Consider the following 18,612-nt stretch of genomic DNA (forward strand, 5'->3'; position numbering starts at 1 on the left):
TTAAAGACCTGGCTGATGAGAGTAAATCTGAAGGTTTTGTGTCAGTCCTGCTCTGGAACCAATGTTTTTTTTATTATAAGTTTCCCAAGCTCCCTATACTCATGTCTAGTATTTAAAATATAACAGACTCACATTTGTACCGAATGAATGGATGAAATGAATGGCATATGTCAGACCTGGAAGGGCTCATAAAAGAAAGCCTCCACTCCTTCTGATAAACCGCGTATCAGCCCGAAAGGATTTCCAAGAACATCCAGACCCAAAACCAGCACGTACATCTGCGTCAGGAACTATGAGGAGAGAATGAGACTATGGACTTTTGAACATCTATCAGATACAGTGATATCAAGTGCTAAAATGATGTGTGTTCGAAAGAGTATAAATGAGTATTATGAGTATTTGATCAAATAAAAAAACAATTGGGTGCATTTGGATCACCCACTTGTTCAGTGTAGTGTCTGATCACCGCCCACATCAGTTTTTCTCGCCGGTAAAACTGATATTTCACCTCAAAGTAAGCCAGTCTGCATAAAGAGCAAGATAAAAGGATGTAAAAACGAAGCCCATTATATTTTCAAACTTAAAATACAAAGCAAGTGTGTCTGTATTATAGACGTGTGTGTGAAAAACTTACTTGAAGATCAGATCATCTACATCAGTGAGTGTGGCCCCAATGCTTTTCAGCAAGAGGTTGACTGACTGGATGGCAACCATATCACCCTGCTCAGACTCCTCTCCGCTGGAGCCCAGAGACAGACTCAAATGCAGCTTTACAAACACACACACAGTTCCGTAAGTCATACATAAAAAGTTACATGTCTTAGTTTGATGTCTGCTACTCATTCATACCCGGGCAGACAAGTAATTACATGTGCCTTAAACGCAGATTTAAAGCCTTATGGAGTAATATTATATTCTAAACAGCAGTTTCCTGTCCTAAAGCACATAAGCCAGTAAATTAAGCATTGATTGCAACAGGGTGCCTGTTCAAGTCATGCAGATAATGTTGAACTTTTAATGATTGCTCATCAAAGGGATAAAGGGACAGTTCATCCAAAAATGAAAATTCTCTCATCATTTACTCACACTCATGCCATCCCAGATGTGTATGACTTTCTTTCTTCTGCTGCTGAACACAAACAAAGATTTTTAGAAGATTATCTCAGCTCTGTAGGTCCATACAATGCAAATGTAAGTGAATGGTGACCAAAACTTTGAAGCTTTGAACCAAAAAGCACATGAAGGCAGCATACAAGTAATCCATATTTGATAATTTTCCAAAGCACACCAGACAATCAATCACGGCACACTAGTGGGAAAAACTGGATTAAACCTCTGGAGTTTTACGGATTACTTTTAAGCTGCCAGTATGTGCTTTTTGGAGCTCCAAAAGTTTGGTCATCATTCACTTGCATTGAACAGACCAACAGAGCAGAGACATTCTTCGAAAAATATTTGTAAATTACATGTTACTTTTCTGATAATTGTGATTGTCTTCTTTTTTGCTGCAATGTCGTAATTGTAACATGATCCGAAAATAAAAACAACAGTACAATAAATTAAACTGAAAAAGAGTGTGGCACTACCCCTACTCACAAACTACTCAGATCATATACAGTATGAACATTTCAGATTTTGAATAAATATAATTAGTCATGGCATAATTATTTTAATTCGAATCAATATATTTTTGTTTGCTGCGTTGCTTACATTTATATTGGGTATCAGTTAGGTTAGAAGGCTGCATAACTATACCATGGGAGCTGTAATATTTATTCAAGTTCATTAAAAGTAAAAGATTGCTTTAATAAGCTTAATTACAGTTAATGACACCCGTTAGAACACCATGTCATGATGCTATAATTACGAAGAGTTTTAAAATGAGAGTGAGTTTTTGTCTGAAATATAATGACACTCCAGTACAATAATTTGAAGTGTTCACAATAAGAACAGTATGTATCAAGTACCCTTTTAATAGCCCATTCGTAATACAGTGTACCACAGCAAATCAGACAAGGTGTTAAAGGTGAAGTGTGAAATTTCTGCTCCAAATGGAATTGCCATCTGTTTGAGTGGTCGAACTTAGTCGGTCCAACAACATTGGCTCAACAAAATGGTGTGTGTTTGGGGCGTAACTACCTGTTTGTCCAGGGGGAGTGTTTGAAACTTGTTTGAAAATAATCTATATTTTTGCAATTCTATTTGGTGCTACTTGTGGTGCAACAATTACACACTTCACCTTTAATACATAAAGTAAGTATTTGATCCTTTGATAGGTCAAACTATATGATCCTTTGATATGTCCCCCCTTGGATGCCACTGTCCAAGCATGTAGTCGCATGTGACACGGGAGCAGATCTTTTTTGAGGATTGCAATTTCTGTTGAGTTTGGAATGGACTGTGGTGCTGGTGCATTACTTTAATGGGAGAGATGTGGAAATGCTCAAAGAAGCTCAGGCCCGAGGTGTCTGTCATAGAGCTCTCCATCAGTTGAGCCTGCAGAGCCTCCAGATCCTTCTCTATCAGCTTATTCTGATGCACAGAGAAACACACACTTCTATACACAGTACATTTCTACACCCCTCCGTATTCACAGACACACACACAAACTGCCTAAAGGCAGACATATGGTTCAAGCATGGAAACAGAAGAAGTTATGTCAGGTCTAATTATTCAGACCATTTAAATGAGTTTGGGATATTGTGATGTAATCATAGGGGTAAGTGTTTTTGCTGTGATTATTATGGATGCATTTCATTAGCAAACAGTATGTGACAGCGCCACCTGTCAGAGGGATGCTGTAGTTACCTTCTCTTTACAGTCATGGGCATCAGTGGCTGGGGTGAACATGGCAAGTATTGCCCCCAAGAATCCCTGATCGATCTTCACTGCCATCTCCTGCACTAATGCCATGAAGTACCTACAGAAACACATTTAGTTTCGATTGCACACAATATGTGTCTACTCTATTTAATAATAAAATATGGTTAATTGATTTTCTTAGAGTAACTGAAGATGTGACCACATGTGAGACTGTGACACAATAAGTAGAAAATCAAATGATCAGTGTGTTATTACTTACTTAAACTGCATTACTTGGCTGTACTCATTAAACCTTGTGATGATGCTCACATCTATAAACGGCTTTGGCTCTACAATGAAAAGGTCAGATGTAGCAGTGTTAAGCTTACACCCACATACACCGTGTCATTTAATGTCTGTAAAAAGCTGATGTCTATGTTTTATCAGAGTGAGATTGACTCATCAGCATGGTTTGGCCAACTTAGCCTTCGAATTCGGCTCAGACTTAAAAAAAAAAAAAAAAAACTAGTTAAAATAGCAAGTAAAATTACCAGGGTGAGCCAGGTACAGTTATCAGACATTTTCGAAAGGCAGGTTAAATATATAACAATATTAACAACCATACTGAGCACCCACTGTCAGGACAGTTTGAACGTATTCCCTCTGGAAATCGTTTTAGGGCATTACATTTAAGGACTAAAAGATTAGGGAATGCTTTAGTCCCTACAGCAATTAGAATGCTTAACTCTAAGAAGAAAGACAGATGATAACTCTGGGAATGGGAGCATTATGGTGAATTATGTTTATGATAGTAAATTGCATTTGAATTACTTTATGTTTTATGTATTCATGTGTGTCTGATGTCTACAAAATAACTCTGCATTCAAATACATTTTTCCTTGGGATATTAATAACCTTGAACTCAAACTGTAAATATACACTCAGAAGCATGTTTGCTTAGATGCAGTGTTGCTGGGGGAGTTTGTGTGTGTGTACCAGAATCCTGAACAATTGATTTCGGAAGAGTAACAGGATTAAACACAGTGGGAAAGATGGCTCCAGGTAGCTGGTTATCCACCTGGAACAATCATAAAAAAACAGTAAAAAAGTAACTTTTGCAAAACAATTTATTCAACATGTAATGAACTGTGCACTGCAAGTTGGTGTTACCTGTAACCAGTACAGTTGTGCCCGTAAACTCCTCTGATGTGGTGACTGTTTAAGCTCAACACAAATGCCAGGCAGGAAGTTTCTCCTGATAGTGCAGGAAAATGGCTGTCTCATCAACATGGGCACCCTTCCAAAGTTCACCTGTTTTATTAAAGAATCCCACAAACCGTAAGTAACATCTTATTTTCTTATGGTTCCTGTGCAATACAGAATGCTTATGCACCTCTAATCTAGTTTCCAGTTTAATCCAGACTGGTTCACTCTTGCTGTTGATGTGGCTCTGGTAGGCTTTCTCTAACAGCCCGATGTTCTTGTGGTTAAAGGACTTCCAACGGTTCTTTGGTCTCATCTCCCAAACCACACCAGAACTTTAAAAAAATATATATTTAATTAAATCATCCATTATTATTACAAATCAAATGATCTGTATAATAATAACTTGTCAGGACAATGGTAGCACTGTTACAGCAACACTAATGGTTGTTATATGTGGGTTTACCTGGTAATGCCAACGTATGCTATCTCCTGTCTGATATCGTTGTTGATGAGTGACAGGCCTACGTTCTGTAATGAGATGTTGACTTCTTGCTGGAACTGCTCTAGCTCTTCTGCCTGCCGGGCCTTCGTCACTATACCGACATCCTCAGTAAAGATCAGCACCCGCTGTCGACCGTCCAGGAAAGACACCCAGTGTATCTGCACTAAGTTGTCGTATGCAAACTGCCCACACTCATCCTAAAGAACACAGCACAGGATTGACATAACCAGCAGCATGAGAAGAATAGAGGATTTAATAACCCATATTCCCTCTCTAACCTTCACAAGGTCCAGTTCTCCAGTATGGCCCTGACAGCTCCAGCAAAGCTTCCTCACGCCTGCAGGATCACCCCATGCAAATCGCTGAACTTCACCTGGTTTCAGAGCCCAACATTCCTCACAACCTCTGGACAAACACACAAACATATAAATCCATTAATACAAAGGATGTAAGAGAAGAAATTACAAACAGGAAATACACACTCCTAATACACTCAATTAGAGTAAAAATAGTTGGTTTTCAGTAGGATGGGCATGAGTACTGGAGTACTTTCAAGTAACAGAAATAAAAACACAATAAAACACAATAATTGGCAAATTTTCAACAACTTTTTCAAATGTTTCCACATTGAATTTTATGATTGATTATAATATTAACTAGGGCTGTCACTTGATTAACATTTTTAATCAAATTAATTACATGATATGCTGATCAATTAACTGCAATTAATCACAACACAAAAAGGTAATATATTTACTTATTACAGTCTGTATTTTTAATTGAATTAATCTCACTGTATTAAGCCATTAAATTGACAGCCCTAATATTAACCAATCATATTGAGATGAAATATTGATTGGTACTGTGCGATCTGAGTGGTTAGCACAATACATGGTGCTTGAAGATTCGCTCAACACTTTTGTTGCGTTTGAAAATGGCTAGACGGAGCACAAAGAAAGATACATTTTTAAAAGATTAACTATTTTAACTTCACACTGCATCTTGAAAATATGCCATTCGTGGTGCAAGATGCTGAAAAATCAGTGAGTCGTGATTCATCAGCAAAAGATATCCATCATACGCATGTCCAACATATAACAACAAATAAAAAATACACACATGGAACTCATTCCATCAAAGTACTTGAAAAGTACACAAGTAAATGCACATCCTTAGTTTCCACTATTTTAGTTAAAAGACTAATATTTCTCAGAATTTTTCAATCAGATTCTTTAAAGACTTTTAATTCTGATTTCATGAGAAGTTAAATACTGAATTAGTTACTGCTGACCTCTGTCTGAAGTTGACAGTGGCCGTGGGTGTTTGGTTTACAACCAGAGCAGGTGCAGCTCCGTCATAGTAATCAGTGAAGCTGATGACAGTGGAGTGGTCTGAGATATTCACATCCACTATCACACCACCATACTATGACAAAAAGAAGATTAAACATAAGTGATAAATGTGGTTTAACAACATCATGATTACAGCCACCTTTACATGTGAAAAAACACACTTTCTGTAACATTCCTCGCTTAAATGCTCACCTGATCCATGCGCAGTAAAGTGCCATTGTCCTGCTTGTCGAAGAAGAATGATTTTGTGGTAGATTCAGATCCCAAAACTCGTACACACAGCTTCCCTGTGCTGGACTTGGGCCACAGAGGCAAACACTGTAAAATACACAATCATATACCGGTACTCAGGTCTTAATTTCTGCTGAAAGAAACTCAAATAGAAACCTATTTTAGTGGATCCCTCTCCTCACACACTGAAAGATCTTTAAGCTATGACCTACGACCTACATGTGTTTCCCGAAAAATCTAAGTATAGTATTACAATGTTGTCATTAACTCAACAAAAAACAGGGATTCATCGTTGTTTTGCTAGTCATACGTGTTGTCTAGGTAATTTTATCTTATCACAAACACACACAAAAATGCAAGCCCTTTGTTGAGTTCAGGTTTAGGTCCTTTTAAGAATCCATCTGACCACTGTTTTTGAAATTCACGGAATAGAAAATCGTCCTTGCAAGCAAAATAATGTTATTTACACATTCATTCAACCTGTAAACTCACAATCGGTGTAGTAAATCTGTCACTGAACTTTTAAACCCAATCTTTAATGCAAACAAGCCCACCAGTCCTTGATCTGGGACAACATAATTTAGGGGAGAAATGGTTCACTCATCTCACGATTCGGTTCAGTTCACTATACTGAACTCACGGTTTGGTTCATTTCACGATTCGGTTCAGTTCACTATACTGAACTCACGGTTTGGTTCATTTCACGATTCTTTAAACTAAGCCTGAATCAAGAAAAGTTACAATTTAACCTTTTTTTTTATTTATTATTATTATTATTATTATTATTATTATTATTATTATTATTATTATTATTATTAGACATATACAAAACTGTTTAAAAACATTTGCTAAAACCTACTGTTCTTAAAAGTGCTACATGATTCATCAGAGATTTACTGGGACTAAAAATAGCCCAGAACAGGAAAATGGTGACACCAACTGGAAAAATTTGCTAATAATTTGCTTACTGAAAATACAGAATTAAGTTAGATACATATGCTTCTTACACACTGTCACTGATTGCAAATATTAAACATTTTAAAATGGTATTTTTCTCAAATCTCTGATTACATCTAAATATTATTTTCAAAAATAAATATTTAATGGAAGTGCATGCTTATCCAGTTTAATAATAATAATTTACTGATGTAATCAAATTAGAAATTACATTTGACATTAGGATTATATTCCCCCATAGCAATATTATTATACATAATATTTAGTATTATATATAGCACTCTCATAAAACCTCTGTAAAATTTAAATTTCTCTAGCACAGTGTCAGAGCAGATCACTCTCGCACCTAAAAAGGACATTCGATCCCTTGCGCTGAAAAGGTGCATCTCTTTCCCGCTGCTGGACTGGTTTCAGTTTCAGACAGACACATCGTGGCTGCTATATGGGCTATAAGAGCTCCTTGTGTCCTATGAAGTGATTTCCATTAGCATGCCTGCATTATGCAGGCGTAGGACATCGCGTGTATTGGATAGAAGAGACGCTAATATTATTTTTTTTTAAAAAGATCCCATCTCCACAATGCGCATCGTCACATTTTTGAACTGCGATGCATCGTGCAATGATAAACTGTTACACCCCAAATTTAATTAACAAATTAAGCACTGCAAATGGTCTGGATGCATATGGGCACAGTTAAAGGAATAGTGCACCCAAAAATTCTCTCATCATTTACTCAACCTTATGTCGTCTCAAACTCAAATGACATTCTTCTGTGGAACACAAACAAAGATATTTTAATGGAAATTTTATGTCTGTTTATACATACAATGCAAATGAATTGTGACAACAAATTTTAAGCTGCAAAAAGCACAAAGTATAATTCATGTCTTCTGAAGTGATCCAATCGTTTTGGGTAAAAACAGACCAAAATGTAACTCCTTTTCACAGAACATCTTGCCATTGCAGTCTCTAGGCACAATGTTGATATCAAGCTCGATTACACTTCCTAGTGCTTGACGCAAGCGCAGAGTGCTAGATATGGGCTGAAATATGTGCCACCAGAAACTGAATTTGAACCATTTATATTTGAATTTGAATGGCTAAACTTGAATAATTGCATTGAAAAACTGAATTTGAATCACATAATTTGAAATTGTATTGTTTAATTAAAATTGAATTTATTCAAAAACTGAATCTGAATTGTATCATTTGAAATTGAATTTATTCGCTTGGAACTGAAGTCCAATCAAATTTGATCCTCACTGAAAATTAAACTCTCTATATATCTTCACATTCACTTCTCACAATTCAGATTCAGTTCTCAAATTCAATTTCAAGTTACTGAGACAGACATCCGGTAGTTGGAGGATGAAGGAAGAGCAATCGAACGCAGATCGATAGATAGCGCTCATTGGCAGGACTCCTTGGGCCAATCAGCACCAATGTTTTGGAGCACAGTACGCTACCCGCCATGAAACTATGGAATTACGATTGTGTCAATAATAATGAATGTAACTTTATAAAACTGAACGTAACTTTTTCAGAAACTATCAAAAATATTCCATTACAAAAGAAGAAAAACACAATTCAAATGAAAAAATGAACTCAGTCGCATCTAATTTAACAGGCTCTTCAAATATGCTTCATTTTTTGTTAATGTTTTTCAAAGATTCGCTTGCAAATCGTGGATTCTGAATACATTGCCACAGATTTCGCTCACGCTTCGCAGTTTTTCGCTTGCTGTTTTGAGACAAACCTCTCGTGGGGGTGGGCTTAACAGTGATCTACTCTGATTGGATAGTGAGCTTTTGATGGACAGGTGCTCTCTGACCCGGATGTACAGACGCCACTCAGTGGCGCGATATTGGAAAGCTCTCGCGTGATTTGTAGTTATGCAATACGCCGTGCTTTGTTGTATTACTTACTAACAATATGTAAATAATATTTGACCTATAATTATATAATTTAATATTATATGAGACCTTCGATCGCCTAATAATCGCCTTCGATCAGTCTGTAAAGATGAGCTCTCAGGAGAGACACGGAGCGGCATCATCTTCCTCCTCCTCTTGTCCTTCAAGGCAGCTTGAAGTAAGTTCGTGTTACTGAAGTAACCAATAACATCGATAAAAGTTTTATTCATGTAACGCTACAGTGTGCAACAGTTCTGGCTTTATTTTGCAAATTTATTGTTGTATTGTAAATGCATGCTAAATAAAATGTTGCTGTTTTGTCATTGTCATGACTGCAAAACTGAAACCTGGCCATATCTTGGTCCACTGTTTGACTCTGCCCCGACTGCTGAACGGACTGCTGCTGACCCTGCCTTGTGCTGGTATTCCCGAGCTGACTGGTTAAGAATTTCAAGGTTGTTATGTACAGATGCAGCATCTGCACCAAGATTTCTGCCTTGCTGTAGAATAAAGACCAGTTTGATATCTGCACTGTCTACATTGACACGCCCTTGAATATAATAACTGTGCAAAAGAGCAAACAATCAAACTACATAACATCATGACATGACATCAGTGCATTGCAAACTTGTGAATGACAATAAAAAAATTATTACAAAATATATAAAAATATGATATTTTATATGTGTTTATCAAAACATTGTGAATAAATATAATAAAATATATGCAATATTCCACCACTGTGTTGAAATTTAGAGTGTTTTCTGTAAAATTAGACAATTTCTATCCATTTACTCCAATGTATGTGGGCAGGACGCTTTTTAAATTCAGATATGCCTAATTCTCTAAAAAATTCAAAATATCCTGCAGAGCTGAAGTGGTTAAACAATAAATTTGCAAAATAAAGCCAGAACTGTTGCACACTGTAACGCTACATGAATAAAGCTTTTATCGATGTTATTGGTTACTTCAGTAACACTAACTTACTTCAAGCTGCCTTGAAGGACAAGAGGAGGAGGAGTGGAGCATTTGTTTAATAAGCAAGGTCTTTTATTCAGATATTCAGAATTTCTTTCTGAATACCAAATACCAGTAACCCCAAAAAGAATTTGCTACAGTAATGGGTGCTATTCCTCTGGTTTATGTATGCTTTTTAAAAACCGTAATTACTTCACCCCAGTATCTACTGCATCCTTTCCTAAACCTTGTGATACTTCTGTTGGTCAAATCTGTTTTTCAGAGTCGAAAGCTAAAAACTATAAGATCTTTATTTCTTAAGGATTTGATTTCTGTTCCACCTGTTATTTCCTTTTGGAATAATTTGTTTGGTAACCTTAATTGGAAAAAAATCTGGTCTTTACAGCAGAAATTCATTCTCACAAATAAAGTGAAAGAAATTTCCTTTAAGTTGATACACAGGTTCTATCCTGTTAAGAAATTTATACAAAGATTTAAATCTGACATTGAGCTAACATGCTCTTTTTGTGTGAATTCTGATGAAACAGTGGTTCATTTATTTTGGTCGTGTCATTACACTCAGAAGCTCTGGAATGATATTGATGTTTTTATCAAGTGTAAGATTTTGCCAGGCTTCTCAATACATATGAGAAACATTATATTTGGGTATTTTGATTCAGACCCCACAAACTAAAAATGTCTGTTTTGTTATTAATTTAATTATTTTCCTAAGCAAATTCTATATTCACAAATGCAAATTTTTAAACTGTAAACCTATCTTCTGTCTTCTTAAAAGAAATAGAAAATTATCTAAATTTGATTTCAGTATCTACTAATAAGAAAGCCATAAGGACTGTTAGAATCTGCACTGCATTTGATCTCTTCATGTGAACATTTTTGTGTGATGTAATGGCCCTACCTCTTCTTTTATTGTTATATACATTATTATTATTATCTTTTTTTATTATTATTATTTTTATTTATTTTTGTCTTCTTTATTGTTTTGGTTGATATTATGTGATGTACGATGCTTTCTTTGTATGTTCCTGTTCTTGCATTAAAAAAATCATATTATTTATTAAATAAATAAAAAACAAGAGGAGGAAGATGATGCCGCCCGTGTTCTCCTGAGAGCTCATCTTTACAGACTGATCGAAGACGCATTATTAGATCTATCGAAGGTCTCATATAATATTAAATTATATAATTATAGGTCAAATATTATTTACATATTGTTAGTAAGTAATACAACAAAGCATGACGTATTGCATAACTACAAATCACCGCAGAGCTTTCCAATATGCAGCCACTGAGTGACGCTCTGTACATCCGGGTCAGAGAGCACCTGTCCATCAAAAGCTCACTATCCAATCAGAGTAGATCACTGTTAAGCCCACCCCCACCAGAGGTTTGTCTCAAAACAGCAAACTAAAAACTGCGGCGTGAGCTTAAATCTGTGGCAATGTATTCAGAATCCACGATTTGCATAAAACTAATCTTTGAAAAACATTAACAAAAAATGAAGCATATTTGAAGAGCCTGTTAAATTCGTATGCGACTGAGTTCATTTTTTTCATTTTAATTGTGTTTTTCTTCTTTGTAATGGAATATTTTTGATAGTTTCTGAAAAAGTTATGTTCAGTTTTATAAAGTTACGCTCAGTTTTATAAAGTTACATTCATTATTATTGACACAATCGTAATTCCATAGTTTCATGGCGGTAACGCATTGTGCTCCAAAACATTGGTGCTGATTGGCCCAAGAGGAGTCCTAGCGCCAATGAACGCTATCTATCGATCTATGCCGATTGCTCTTCCTTCATCCTCCAACTACCCGGATGTCTGTCTCAGTAACTTGAAATTGAATTTGAGAACTGAATCTGAATTGTGAGAAGTGAATGTGAAGATATATAGAGAGTTTAATTTTCAGTGAGGATCAAATTTGATTGGACTTCAGTTCCAAACTAATAAATTCAATTTCAAATGATACAATTCAGATTCAGTTTTTGAATAAATTCAATTTTAATTAAACAATACAATTTCAAATTATGTGATTCAAATTCAGTTTTTCAATGCAATTATTCAAGTTTAGCCATTCAAATTCAAATATAAATGGTTCAAATTCAGTTTCTGGTGGCACATATTTCAGCCCATAGCTAGATGCTAGATCGAGCTTGAGATCATGATTGCAAAGGAGACTGCTGATGTCAAGATTTATAGTGCAAAAGGATTATATTTTAGTCAGTTCTCCAACAAAACTGATTGGTTCTCTTCAGAAGACATTTATTATACTTCTGGAGTCATATGGACCTTTACGCTGCCTTAGTGTTCTTTTTGGAGCTTGAAAATTTGGTCACTATTCACTTGCATTGTATCTACAAAACCATCTTATTTCTTCAGCAAAATATCTTCGTTTGTGTTCCGTGGAAGAAAGTCATACGAGTTTGAAACGAGTAAACGATGAGAGAATAATAATTTTTGGTTGAACCATTTCTTTAATAAAGTAGCTTTATTTAAAATATTACATGAAATCCCTTTGATAAGAGATAAATTCAGCTCTGACCTCAGTGGAGGAGATGTAGTGCCACTTGTTGCTGGAACCATCGTTTAGCACCTCTCCCACCTCCAGTTCATACGAGGACTTATTGACCAGCATGTAGAAGGGACTCATGGTTACGATCCGTGTCAGGTTAAAGTTGCTCATCTGGATGCTGACCCCCACCTTGTACAACAAGAGAGATTTCAGACAGACATACACAGATCTTTTCAAACTATTTTTTCATAAAAATTGCACAAAGCTTTTACCAGGTAGTCCCCACTTTTGTCTGGACAGCGCACACACCCGTAGCTGCCAACAGTGTCCAGAGAGAAGCCTTTCGACCAGGAGCTGGTGGACACACAGAGCTGCAGCTAGAATAGAGAGGAAGAACAGAGAATAAACTGTTTAATACTTTCTCTTATGCCGGTTTAATATGACAACTATAAGTCAGTCATATGTTGACTATGAAAACTGTTGCTTTTTCCAGGTTTATGTTGGTGTTCAGGATTAAATTTTTCTAAACATTAGACTAATATAAGTAATATGTGTCTATAGTGCTAAATAAATAACAAATTACTAACTAAATTACATTCTGTGGTTTTATATGAGATTAGAAAATGTGCTCCATCAATCACCACCAAATAGTTCAATCTAACCTTAGTCTTGCTGAAAAAATTCTTTTTTTTGAAGGAGAAGAGAATGACGTCTCTAAAGTCTGATGGGTGTTTCACGCAGGTGTCCTCGGCACGGTACTGCAGGACACGGGAAGTCTTATTGATGATCCAATATGGACTATAGACAGAAAGGAACATTTTGCCACTCATGTGAGACACATGTACACACATGTCCACAGTCAACCCCTCTGAGGTGTCGCAGGTGAAGCAAACAGAAAAGAACTCAGGCATGTCTTGGCTAATCTTCATACGGCCGCTCCAGCTACGGCCTTGGTACTTCATCAACACCAGCTCCATTATTTCCCCATTAATGTGAGAGTTTAGTACATCTGCCATACTGCCCTCCTGAAGCTCATAAAAGTCAGGGGAACCCTGAAAGAGACAAAAGTGTAGTTTAACTAAAGATAATAACACCTGTTGCAGCTCAGTGGAGATTAAGATTATTGGTCAATAATGATTTATATTTCTGTTCCTCACTCTATCATAAGGCTTCAGAAGACCAGTAAGCAATGTTAATAAACACATCTTGTTCATTTTAAATTTATATTAAATAAGTAGTGATTGTATACACTCACTGAGCACATTATTAGGAACACTATAATCTTAATAAAGTGCCAGACGTGATCTTCTACTGTTGTAGCCAATCCGCCTCAAGGTTCAATGCATTCTGAGATGTTTGTGCATTAACTTTTAACGCCATGTCAGCAACAAGGCAATTCACATGGCAAGCACAGGGTAAACAATAAATATAGGCAATTTACACATTAAAAGACATTTGAGATTAATAAAAGATTCTAAAATACATTCAGCTGATACCTTTCTAAATATTTCCATTAAGTATGTCTCTAAATAATTTCATTGTCTGATGGTTTCAAAAGAGTTACAGTTCAGTAGGATACGTTTGATAGTCAAAGGGGTTTGACAGGGAAGGCATAATGGAGGCCTTCTGAGATGCTATTCTGTTCACTACAATTGTACAGAGTGGTTATCTGAGTTACCATAGCCTTTCTGTCAGCTCGAACCAGTCTGGCCATTCTCCATTGACTCAATCATCAACAAGGCATTTCCATCTGCAGAATGGTTGCTAAATGGCTGCTACCATTCTGATTCAATTCTAGACTATTGTCCATGAAAATCCCAGGAGATCAGCAGTTACAGAAATATTCAAACCAGCTCATCTGGCACCAACAATCATGCCACGGTCAAAATTTTTTCCCCCATTTAGATGGTTGATGTGAAAATTAACTGAAGCTCCTGTCCCATATCTGCATGACTTTATGCATTACACTGCTGCCACATGATTACCTGATAAGATAATAGATAATCACATGAATATGTAGATGTACAGAGTTCCTAGTACTCAGTGAGTGTATTATGAATTACGTTAGGAATGCACCAATTTTAACTCTAGGCTTGTCCAGAGAACACCATCAAATATGTTCTATGCTATTCTGGAGCATAAGTGCATTGTAATTGCAGATGTTTCGTAATATCATCTACCTCCAGCATGCAGCGTATTGAGTAAGGCAGCAGGTTTTTGATGGTAACAGCTGGGTGCAGGTGGATGACATAAGCAGGGTCCCAGTCCCCTTCCCCATGGCTGCCGATGTGACTCAGATCATCGGGCACAGCAAGTGTGTTCACCACCAATGGCAAGAAACTGCTCTCTATCGCAGGGCACTGCAGTATGGCATGTACCTCAGAGCAAACATGCACCTGCTCCTTCCATGCAATGTATGTGGTTGATACACGATATTGATCTTCCAAAGGACCGATAGGCAGCAAAAACAACTGACTCCTAAAGAAATATATATAGTACAAAGTTACTATATAAAGCATTTTATGTTATGATGGAGCTATTGACACAACTGATTCAATAAAAACATAAACGTTCACAACAGAAACAAATGGAAGTGAATGAAAATTATTCATTTAAAAAAAACAAAAAACAGATGTGTTGAGAAACAAAACAGTTGTTTGAAACCATGAGAGCAGAGCATGTTCGTGTGATATTGCATAAATATTCAAGGTTAATAGATCTTCCCTACATTGACCACTCTGAAAGGTTTTCATGGCACTGGATTCAAAGGAAGGCAAAATACACACACAGAGAATTAAATTAGGACAACAAAACAATATACCTTCACCATCCATACCTGTAAGCTTCTAAGGGAACATGGCACTCCTTCTCGGGCTCAGCAACCCCTACATTCACCAATATTCCAAGCTCAGAAGAATACTTCAGAATGGCAAAAGGCACTAAGAAATGGTTCTTTATCTGTAAACAAATCAAAATTAACATAACCATGACTTTAACAAGGTCATTTTCATACATAGTGTAGATGAACTACCATTATTTTAATTATTCGTTTGTCCAAACAGGTGGATGGGTAAACTGAGAAAACACACCTGTAGGGGGGAGCGTACTGTGATGACTTTGTTGCCCTCACTGGCATCGACCTGAAGCAGTACAGATACAGTTTCCTGTTGCATGGGTTCCCGAACATTATACAGTCTGCGGCCAGGCTTACCCAGTGGAATATTAGAAATCTCACTGTAACCTGAGGGAACTACACAGGGGATGTTTAGATTACTAATTGGTTATTATCGGTAAGGATTAAAATTTGGGATAAAGTCATGCATTTAACAAACTTATTGGCAGCATAAAAGGAAATACTTGAACCATTTTGATATTAGGTTATTAGATATTGGATATACCAATGAAAGAATTGCTGTGTGTATAATATGTAATGTAAAAAACAGGCAAACTAAAACTCTTCCATTCTGTTTTGTGTGGGCAATGTAAAAAGTTGACATTTGAGAGGTGTTTTGGCATTTTAGGGCAACAACATAAGTGTCTAAAATGTTCAAAGTGCTTATGATTGCTCTCCAAATAATGCTGTTTTGAAGCATAGCATTACTAAGGCATTTCTACAGTTCATGAGGGATATATTGGTCATGTTACTGACCTATATTGAGTTTGAACAGGCAGCTCTCCTGCCTCTGCAGGGCAGATTGTCGTGATGATCGCTCAAAGGTGGAATGCTCTAAATCCACACTCTTATCCACAGACACTTCGTGCAATTTACCCAGTGAGGATGCGCCAGCCAATCGCAGGTTAGAACTGTGCTGAACAATGAGGGGGATGCCTAATGCATTACGAATGGTGAAGGGTGATTTCTCCTTCAGAGAGTGGTCAAACGTGGAGGCTGTGCTCTCAAAGAAAGCCTAACAAGTGAGAGAAAGGCATGAGCACATAAAAAAAATTAATTGTGGTGTTCATTTAATATTTATCACATTTAACTGAATAACACATCTAACATAATAATATACACTGGTGGCCAAAGGTTTGCACAGCACCATCACTATTTGATAAAAGTATTTTTTTTATCAAATCTAGACAGGCCACATTTCCAGCAGCCATCACTCATTCACCTTATCCTTGAGTATGCATGCTAAATTGCTAATTTGCTAATCACTTGCCATTATATCAAACACAGTTGAAAAATATCTGGTTTAAGCTTAACATTGTCTTTGTGTTTGTTTTTGGGTTGCCACATATGCAAACTGGCATGTCTTAAGGTCAATATTAGGTAACAAAATGGCAACAAAAAAAAGCTTTCTCTAGAAACTCATCAGTCAATCATTGTTTTCAGGAATTATACAATGCTTGAAATTGCCAAAAAACTGAAGCTTTCATATAAAGGTGTACATCAGAGTCTCTAGTTTGAGAAATGGATGCCTCACATGTCCTCAGCTGATAGCTTAATTCTACACGATCAACAGTTTAATGTACAACAGTAAAGAGAAGACTCAGGGGTGCAGGTCTTATGGGAAGAATTGCAAAGAAAAAGACACTTTTGAAACAGAAAAACAAAAAGAAAAGGTTGGAGTGGGCAAAGGAACACAGACATTGGACAACAGATAATTGGAAAAGAGTGTTATGGATCTTAACCCCATTGAGCTTTTGTGGGATCGACTAGACTTTATGGTACGTGAGAAGTGCCCGACAAGACAACCACATCTATCTATCTATATGCTACAGGAAGTGTGGGGTGAAATGTCACCCGAGTATCTGGACAAACTGACTAGAATGCAAAGGATCTGCAAAGCTGTCATTGCTGCACATGGAGGATTTTTTGATGAGAACTCTGAAGGAGTTTAAGAAGTTCTGAAAAATGTTTTCAAAATGTAACAGTCATTTTTCCCATTATTAATGTCCTGACTATACAATTTATTTCCATTACAGCAAAATCTGTACATTATTCCAAACCTTTGGCCACCAGTGTACATATATAATACAATTATATTTCCCATAATATAATCACAACAAAATGATCAAATACTGAAAACATTCTGGTATAGATGAACATTTTCGGTTTTGTATGTACTATATTCCATGTCTTGAGTAACATATTCTTGTGAATGTCGTTCTCTTGACTGAACGGTTTACCTTAGCCAGGTTGTTGAAGACACTGAGGCAGCACTTGGACACTGTGATGTTCATGGTGTCTTTGGAACATATGGTGATGGCTGTGCGAGGGTCTGGCAGCATAATAAAATCATCCCCAGGATCTGGACTTTTATCCTGAACAGGGTTGTTCTTCATCTACACATAACAGACAAATGATCAATAATACATTAATCTGAGAGAGAGAGAGAGAGAGAGAGAGAGAGAGAGAGAGAGAGAGAGAGAGAGAGAGAGAGAGAGAGAGAGAGAGAGAGAGAGAGAATCAAAGTGAAAGTTTAATTTGTGAAATGTGCAACATTTGTAAACAGCAGTACTTGTTGACAATGAAATGCATTTTTCTCCAAGCTCACAATTAAAAGTGATAAAAATTAATTATATGGATAATTAGCAGTAAACATAAGGACTATGTAGTAACACAAATTAAACCACATGTAAAGTATAGAAAATATAATCATAAATATAAAAATTATAAAATGATAAAGTGTTACGTGCGTGTCGTAAATGAGAAACATTATATATACACTCAGTGTGAGTATTAATGAATATAATATAACAACCATTTAAGAGCCATGTTTTACAAAGCAGTACTGTTTTTAGAGAGAGAAATAGATTCTCTCTACCTCTAATTTGAGGTTCCACCTCCGTTTCCCATTGTCCACTCTCTCAAGAAGTGGCTCCCATACTGCATGAGTTTCATTAAAGTAATTCACCTAAAACAAAACAGAAATTCTTTAGAATCTATATAAAATAACCAATCTAGAAGTATATTTACATGCACTTGAAAAGTTACATTTCAGTCTGACTTTTTAAAATATGTCATGTATACGTTTTCACCATGCTTAGAATCACACGATTGTAGCTTGGCTGCGTTCCGCATGTATACAGGTTCTCTTTCATCATCTCGTGTTCGAGATCCACCTATGGGAAGGGCATCCGTACCTGACCTCTGCAGAAGCATCCAATTGCACCAAGTCTGGCTAGACAGACAGAAGCGCTGGTCCTATGCTCG

General features: G+C 36.6%; 1 protein-coding gene across 1 annotated transcript in view; it reads right to left on the bottom strand.

Annotated features, from left to right (window-relative positions):
• The window catches only part of LOC127654077 (intermembrane lipid transfer protein VPS13C-like), a 90,844-nt gene that overhangs the window by 9,441 nt on the left and 62,791 nt on the right, over positions 1 to 18,612 (bottom strand). Inside the window, exons 56-77 of the mRNA XM_052141059.1 lie at positions 18,224 to 18,313; positions 17,586 to 17,741; positions 16,102 to 16,360; positions 15,542 to 15,702; positions 15,289 to 15,410; positions 14,633 to 14,930; positions 13,115 to 13,504; positions 12,725 to 12,829; positions 12,483 to 12,641; positions 6,055 to 6,180; positions 5,802 to 5,935; positions 4,789 to 4,915; positions 4,472 to 4,707; positions 4,196 to 4,340; positions 3,973 to 4,113; positions 3,799 to 3,880; positions 3,083 to 3,152; positions 2,809 to 2,920; positions 2,419 to 2,532; positions 635 to 768; positions 443 to 524; positions 177 to 290 (exon numbers count right to left, since the gene is read on the bottom strand). Of these exons, the coding sequence (XP_051997019.1) occupies positions 177 to 290; positions 443 to 524; positions 635 to 768; positions 2,419 to 2,532; positions 2,809 to 2,920; positions 3,083 to 3,152; positions 3,799 to 3,880; positions 3,973 to 4,113; positions 4,196 to 4,340; positions 4,472 to 4,707; positions 4,789 to 4,915; positions 5,802 to 5,935; positions 6,055 to 6,180; positions 12,483 to 12,641; positions 12,725 to 12,829; positions 13,115 to 13,504; positions 14,633 to 14,930; positions 15,289 to 15,410; positions 15,542 to 15,702; positions 16,102 to 16,360; positions 17,586 to 17,741; positions 18,224 to 18,313 (3,357 nt within the window). The remainder of the gene's footprint in view (positions 1 to 176; positions 291 to 442; positions 525 to 634; positions 769 to 2,418; positions 2,533 to 2,808; positions 2,921 to 3,082; positions 3,153 to 3,798; positions 3,881 to 3,972; positions 4,114 to 4,195; positions 4,341 to 4,471; positions 4,708 to 4,788; positions 4,916 to 5,801; positions 5,936 to 6,054; positions 6,181 to 12,482; positions 12,642 to 12,724; positions 12,830 to 13,114; positions 13,505 to 14,632; positions 14,931 to 15,288; positions 15,411 to 15,541; positions 15,703 to 16,101; positions 16,361 to 17,585; positions 17,742 to 18,223; positions 18,314 to 18,612) is intronic.

The sequence above is a fragment of the Xyrauchen texanus genome, chromosome 2, assembly GCF_025860055.1.
Source record: "Xyrauchen texanus isolate HMW12.3.18 chromosome 2, RBS_HiC_50CHRs, whole genome shotgun sequence".
Classification (NCBI taxonomy): domain Eukaryota; kingdom Metazoa; phylum Chordata; class Actinopteri; order Cypriniformes; family Catostomidae; genus Xyrauchen; species Xyrauchen texanus.